This window comes from Schistocerca gregaria, chromosome 4, assembly GCF_023897955.1.
Source record: "Schistocerca gregaria isolate iqSchGreg1 chromosome 4, iqSchGreg1.2, whole genome shotgun sequence".
Taxonomy (NCBI): Eukaryota; Metazoa; Arthropoda; class Insecta; order Orthoptera; family Acrididae; genus Schistocerca; species Schistocerca gregaria.
In genome coordinates, this window is record NC_064923.1 from 317,018,928 (window position 1) to 317,026,741 (window position 7,814).

The 7,814-nt window shown below is 35.7% G+C and overlaps 1 protein-coding gene across 1 annotated transcript in view; it reads left to right on the forward strand.

Moving 5' to 3' along the window:
• The window catches only part of LOC126267301 (vacuolar protein sorting-associated protein 26C), a 29,965-nt gene extending 22,841 nt beyond the window's left edge, over positions 1-7,124 (forward strand). The window contains exons 6-7 of the mRNA XM_049972375.1: positions 1,725-1,850; positions 6,736-7,124. Of these exons, the coding sequence (XP_049828332.1) occupies positions 1,725-1,850; positions 6,736-6,818 (209 nt within the window). The 3' untranslated portion in view covers positions 6,819-7,124. The remainder of the gene's footprint in view (positions 1-1,724; positions 1,851-6,735) is intronic.
• Positions 7,125-7,814: the final 690 nt, after the last annotated feature.

Sequence of the window (7,814 nt, forward strand, 5' to 3'; positions counted from 1 at the left end):
AATGTTACTATTCAGCAGAAGAATGCATAAAGGATATTGTACAGTGCTACCATTATGGGCATAATAAATAAAAATAGTATATCAGAGCCATTTAAAAGTCAGTAATAAGGTACAGAATTGGAATTTGGGATAACTCAAACCATATGTGTAAGATATTAATACTTCAGAAAACCATCACTAAAAATGTGCTCAATGTAGGGTGAAGGGAATTGTGTCACCTACTCAGAAAATCTAAGTATACTAAGTGTTCCCTCACTGAACATCTATGAGCTGATCATCTTTGTATGCAGTAATCCAAATTTATTTGTAGCAAATCATTTTCAGCAACACTACAACACCAGAAATCAAAATAATTTTATGCTGCCCACCTATCATTTAAAACTTTATGCTCAAACTTCACACTATATGGATATGAAGGAGAGAGCAAGTACTTAGGACTGTTAATTTTTAAAAGTTTGTTACTTTTTAAGAAAAAATATTAGTTGCATATTAATTACACTTCCAGTACAGTATATTGTATTAATGATATTATAAGAAAACTAGCAAAACCAATTTTTGTGTTTTGACGAGTATCCTGTACATTAAGCCAATGACTTGAATACTAGATGTTATGAGACAGTAAACTTCCGTTCTGTTCTATTTCCTTACGTACTCCACAAAGACCTTGATTCCAGTGTTGGAAGAGCTTTTTATAATCAACATCTGTGCTAAAAACAACCAAGAAAGCCAGAGAAAAGCTGTGGGCAGTCAAAATAACTCATCATCCAAGCAGTCAAGCAAAGTCAACAAAATGCTTACCAGCCTGGACCACGTGGTGATCCCTAAAGAGATTATGAAAGCGTCGAAGGACAACCTAATGATATGGGGATACTCATAAGGGATGAAACTGTGTGAATGTGTAGAATTGCAGACAATGAAACATCTGTGTCAGTGTTTATGTTGTCCTGGTTCTTGCAATGAGAAGAAGTTGTTAAAAATACATGAAAATGCTGTAGTGGTTGCTCATTTCTGGGCAGAGATTGTTTGATTTCAATTTTGTATTGTGTATATGTATAAACAGCTTTTATTTCCTTACCAGAAATTATAGGTTTATAGGATCCTATGACTGTGCCTCAGACTTGAGTACATAAATAAATGTGATGAAGTGACAATGATATAAGCGCCAGAGATGAGAGAAAGAATACTGTTGCTTCAACTGAATGGTGTAGAGGTAAAGTGACACTCAAGCTGGTCAGTCTTATACTAAAGAAACATGCCCTCATATGTGATCAGATGGTTAGAACCAAGGATATCTTCAAGTAGAGGGTATAAGTTATTTGCAGAAATGCCCTCATGATGATGCCATTGAATTTTTGAAAAATGCCATTATTATAGGCTATTTATAATAGCCAGTGTTTTCTAGTGCTGTAGCAGTATCATGAAAAAGAACTGTTCGGACAATGGACAATTGAATGAGAATGTTGCAAAATGATTGCCATTGTTCATGAAGAATTATTTTAGTGAAATTTCCTCATTTACACTCTGTCCAAAATCAAGCTAAATCTGTGAGTTTTTTTTCCCCTCTTGTATGCCCAACTTTTGTGCAACATATCATTAATTTGAACCCAACTTTTGTTTGTGTGATATATCAGTATTTTCCAAAAATAGGTGTTTTAAAGATAAGTTCTGATGTATCTGATGGACTGTACTTTAGTGAAATAATGATGTACTTATTTTATTCACAGCAACAGAAATCCAGAATATCCAGATAGGGGAAGGAAATGTACCCTGTGGTTTGGCTATTCCCATATACATGATTTTTCCAAGACTATTCACGTGCCCAACACTAGCAACAAGCAATTTTAAAGTGGGTAAGTATAATAAAAAATTAAAAGAAAGTATTACTATGCATTTTACAATAAAAATTGTATCTGCAGGAAAATCTCGGCCTATCAGAAGTTTCAGTTGTAGACCAAAGAAACAAGGAAACTCAGATGTATGTTTTTCTTGTGCTTACTTTTCTTGGGAAAGTGAAACGGTCAGCTAAGGAGAGAATTCTAATTCATTAAATTGTTCAGAGGATGAAGAAAGGATAAGAAGTGCAACATATCTGCAGTAAAAAGAAATATCAAACAATGGAAATTCCAGGTAGGAATATCAACAATGTGGAAAAATAGACTGCTACTTACCATAAAGAAGACATGTCAGGTTGCAGACAGGCATGATTAAACGACACTCACATATAGCTTTTGGCCACAGCCTTCATCAGGGGAGAGAGAGAGAGAGAGAGAGAGAGAGAGAGAGAGAGAGAAGTATGCATGCGTGACACATGACCACCAACTCCAGCACCTCGGGCTGAAAATACTGGAGATGCTGAAGTTGACGGTCATGTGTGCTTGAGGTGTGAATGTTGTGTGTGTTTCTCTCTTGACAAATGAAGGCTGTGGCTGAAAGCTATATTTGAGTGTCTTTTAATCGTGCCTGTCTGCAACTTGACTTGTCTGCTTTACAGTAAGTGGCAATATATCTTTTCCACTTTCATTGCAAAAGATGTAACGTACGATGAAAACTCTTGGGCAAGGTTAGTCAAATGTAGCAAGTAGGTTAGGGGTGCAATAAAATGGATGTATAATTTGTTAAGAGACTAATAAATAATGAACTGAATTACTCAATTTCTTGAATCAGGTGCCACAAAGTGAATGTGCTGAATGCATTGAATCAGCAGTGATATCTGTGATGTAGTTGTAAAAGACAAAAAATAAAAGAAAATGTGGGTTTACGCATATGCAGGAGATTCAACCATTCCCCTGTTATCAGCAAATTATCAGTTATTTATGTGTGTCCCCAAGTCATACAACATTGCACAGTCACAATATCACTGATCTCTGTAGCCAAAGCCATTAAAGTATGTTTACACAGTGGCACTCGACTCTGAGGTAACCCACTTCTAATCCTGGGAGTAAATGAAATTCTCTCTGCAAGTGTTTGACCAGCAAGGCAAGGAGAGGTGCTAGTGTCTGTCTGCAGTGTCTCATGAAGTGAGGACGTGTGGCATTGTTGGTGATGATTCACCCATCAGATGGGGATGTAAAATTCAATGGCCCTCTTGATGCTATTTGAGGGGGTAAACTATTTGTTACCACTGGGTGCCACCCTCTCCCTTCTCTCATCATCATCATCATCAACAACAACAAAAAAGTAACACTTCATTGTATATGCATCAGTTACACTCACCTACACTCAACAAATACACATATAACACAACTCATACCCTTTCCATTAGGCAGCTGAATTCCAACTGTGGGGATATTCCAACCAGCAATGTCATATGACATTTAATTTTTTTAAATCATGATGTAGAAGATCCATTCTGAAATCTGTGCTTGGAAATGTTACATAAGAGATGTAAGAGTCCATATGGCTTGGTGAGGAACTTATCATGTTTTAATACACTGTATGTAGAAATAACAAAATTGTAATAGAACTTGCAGTCACTGTCACTTCAGATGTGATGTAAAATGGAGTACAGACAGCTTATTACATATGTAGTCAAAATTTCACAGAAAGCGTAGGGCTGTAACTGATTTTTAACTTTATTCCACATCTTCAGATTTTTGTGTGTTAAGAGTGTAGGCTTAGCAACAGTTTTAGTGTCGGAAAGTTTTATTACATGTTGTGCCCTACTATAGAGTGAGATACTAGTGATGAAGTTATAAACAAATCTGAAACTAACAAAGAGAACAGACCTTACATCATATTATGACTGAATTTAACCCTGCTGCAACATAAGTAAAATATTTTTTTTCATCCAATTCTACATAATTTGCCTGCCAAATGAAAATTAAGTGTATCATGTGAAACACAATTTGCACTTTTCTCACAACATGCTGAAAGTAGTGGATCACAGCAGTCAGGTAGATGCAGTATTTCACGATTTCCAAAAAATGTTTGACTCAGTATCTCACCTATACTTGTTATCAAAAGTACAGTCATGGTGTGGTATCAGAATAAATTTGTGTCTGGATTGAGGATTTCTTGGTAGGGTGGAAACATCATGTTGTCCTGGATGGAGAGGTACTTAAGGTGTAGCCCAAGGAAGTGTGTAGCGTGCTTTGCTGTTTATATTGTATAGTAATGATCTTATGGACAATATTAGTAATAACCTCAGACTTCTTGTAGATTTTGCAGTTATCTGCAGTGGCATATAGTCTGAAAGGAGCTGCACAAATATTCAGTCAGGCCTTCATAAGATTTCAAACTAGTGCAAAATTGTCAACATGCCTTAAATGTTCTGAAATATAAAATTGTGCTCTTAACAAAATGAAAAAAAAAAGATAGAAACAAACATAGTATCTTATGAATATAATATCAGTGATTTACAGGTGGAACCTGTAAACTTATACGAATACCTGGGTGTAACACTTAGTAGGGACACAAAATTGAATGTTGACATAGGCTCAGTCATGGGTAAAGCAGATAGCAGACTTCAGTTTATTGATAGGATACTAGGGAAATGCAGTAAATATGTAAAGGAGATTGCATACAAACTGCTCATTTAACCCATCCTAAAATATTGCTCAAGTGTGTGGAACCCATTCCAGATAGGAGTAGAAGAGGATATTGAATGTATTCAGGGAATGGGATCATCAAAGATCATAGATTTGTTTGACACATTGGAGAGCATCACGTTGTTGTTGTCGTCGTCGTCGTCGTTGTTGTTGTCGTCGTCGTCGTCGTCGTTGTCGTCTTCAGTCCTGAGACTGGTTTGATGCAGCTCTCCATGCTACTCTATCCTGTGCAAGCTTCTTCATCTCCAAGTACTTACTGCAACTTACATCCTTCTGAATCTGCTTAGTATATTCATCTCTTGGTCTCCCTCTATGATTTTTACCCTCCACGCTGCCCTCCAATGCTAAATTTGTGATCCCTTGATGCCTCGGAACATGTCCTACCAACCGGTCCCTTCTTCTTGTCAAGTTGTCCCACAAATTCCTCTTCTCCCCAATTCTTTTCAATACCTCCTCATTAGTTATGTGATCTACCCATCTAATCTTCAGCATTCTTCTGTAGCACCACATTTCGAAAGGTTCTATTCTCTTCTCGTCCAAACTATTTATCGTCGGTGTTTCACTTCCATACATGGCTACACTCCGTACAAATACTTTCAGAAACGACTTCCTGACACTTAAATCTATACTCGATGTTAACAAATTTCTCTTCTTCAGAAACACTTTCCTTGCCATTGCCAGTCTACATTTTATATCCTCTCTACTTCGACCATCATCAGTTATTTTGCCCCCAAGGAGCAAAACTCCTTTACTACTTAATGTGTCTCATTTCCTAATCTAATTCCCTCAGCATCACTCGACTTAATTCGACTACATTCCATTATCCTCGTTTTGCTTTTGTGCATCACAGAGTTGTTAAAAGGACTGAACTGGCAGACTCTTAAAGATAGATGGATACGCTTGAGAAATTCTGGTAACAAAATTTCAAGAACCGACTTTAAATGATGACTCTAGGAATACACCACAACCCCATACATATTGCTCCCATAGGGAATGTGAGGACAAACTTAGATTATCAGTAATTACAGCATGCACAGAGGCATTTATACAATGATTTTTCCTGTTCTCCATATGTGAATGGAATGGGTACAGTGTGTTGCACCCTCTGTCATGCACTTTACAGTGGTATGCAGGGTGTAGATGTAAATGTAGATGTGTTTCTGTTATAGAATGAGAAATTTCAGTTTTTATTTTGCTATTTTCCATTACGTGCCTACGTGCAACAGTTTCATCTACAAACCAAAACAAATTTCAAACACGTACTGAATTTGGAATATAAATTTTTAGTTGTCACGTTCATGTTGATTCCAGATCTAAACAAGTGTATACACACACAAAAGCAGCAGTTTATTGCTTTAGAAATTGTAACAAACTTTCAGTGTTTTTTGGTTGGAATCCAGTTTGAAACGTGGCATGTTGGACACGACTTGCCAGTTCAGATCCAGAAAATAGAAAAACTTAACAATCTTCCCATTATATTCTGAGCATATGATAAATAGTCTCGTGACATCATACTCATTAATCTCTCTGTCCATTGTAAGAATATCAGTAAGACATGACTTGATTTATTAGAAGAATTAGTGAATATACCGTACACCAGTCAATAGTGACTGGAAGCAGTTGATTGCCAGACAAGAACTTACAGTTTATTTCATGTAACATTACTTTATTGAGTTCTTTTTGTTCTGCAAAATAATAAATATTAAAACTTTGTAACTATAGTAACAGCTATGACGTATATCACTAATCTTAAATGTGAAGCCAGAAGCGCCAAGTGGAGATCAACAAAAAACATAAGATATTTTGTTTAAAATAAAGTAGAAGAAAATTAAAGACTAATTTCTTTTAAAAGCATGCACATTTTTCTAAAAGCTGAAGATGCAAAATAGTTGTCTTAGACATCCATTCACCAAAGTGATGATTGTTCTAATGTGTAAGTCTTGCTGCTTGTGTAAGTCCTTGCTGTGAATCTTTGTCATTCCTGAATTTTCTCTTTCTCATATCAAAAGTTTGTCTCTGATACTTGCATATGTTTTCATATTTCACAGAAAATTGATAGATTAGCTTGGATAATTGTAAGAATAATTAATACATTGTAAGCGCTTTATGTGATAGTAAGAGAACTGCAACTTTATTTAATGTGTTTTCTTAGAGTTACATAAATATTAATTCTTTGTTTCTTTTTCAGATTTTGAAGTCAATATTGTAATAATATTTCAAGATGATCATCTCATTACAGAGAATTTTCGAATTGTTTTAACTCGTTATTAATTCATTTCAAAACTCAGTTTTGAATATGTATTTTTTACAAAAGTGAGTATTAAAAGTAAAGAATGTCATTCCACACATCTACAGAGGCATCAGCAGGATGTATTTCAAGCTAGCTGATGAACAAATAAAGCAGTGGAGTGACAATAAGATTCGTATTGTCATGATATAAAATATCAAATACATAATGTTTCATATTGAATGGTATAAAATACCAGCTGCTTTAATGGTTAATGTTGTTATATTTTGTAATGGCTTTATAACTTTTTTATTGTATAGTACATTATAAATAAATTTTTTTATATTGCATATTGTAATCATATGGATGCAAAGCTGATTATTTTACAAATGTGATTTTTATTTTAGTAATAGGATGTACTGTAGGACTCAGCTGCTGTGTATAGTAGGTGTAATAGAAGCAAGACGTAGATAAGAAGCTTTACTTAATTTTGTATAGTCCATTTCCACAAAACTGTCGTGAGTATTTACAACTGGCTCTGAACATTAACATATCACTTGATACGGACAAACCACAAGTTTTTTCACTTGAAATCTTTTCACTTGAAATACACTTGACATAACTTCACTTATAATTGTGTCTAAGACATTGATTACACAGCTGGCCTACTAGAAGATCATGCTATTACTTTACTTGATGATCGTGGACTGGGCTGTGCAGTACTGTGCTCAGCTGTAAGTAGATGAAGACATTGCAGCTGCGTAGAAAAAGTTTGTGGGCGTGGCTACCCCTGTGTCGCTCATTCATTGAAGCAACTCACAGCTGCTATCTATTCTTGGGGTTAAGTTGTGGGATACCAACCTTTCTTTGGCACCTCACTCTTTGGATGGCATAACAGGAGATACAAGAAGTGAATCAACCTACACTTGCACCACGAATAGTTTGGATAAGGAAGCACTATCATTACGTGGTTTTCACAGAACTGGATTTGCAAACAAGGGCACGTATTTGTAGCCAATACACTGATTTTGGGACATGGA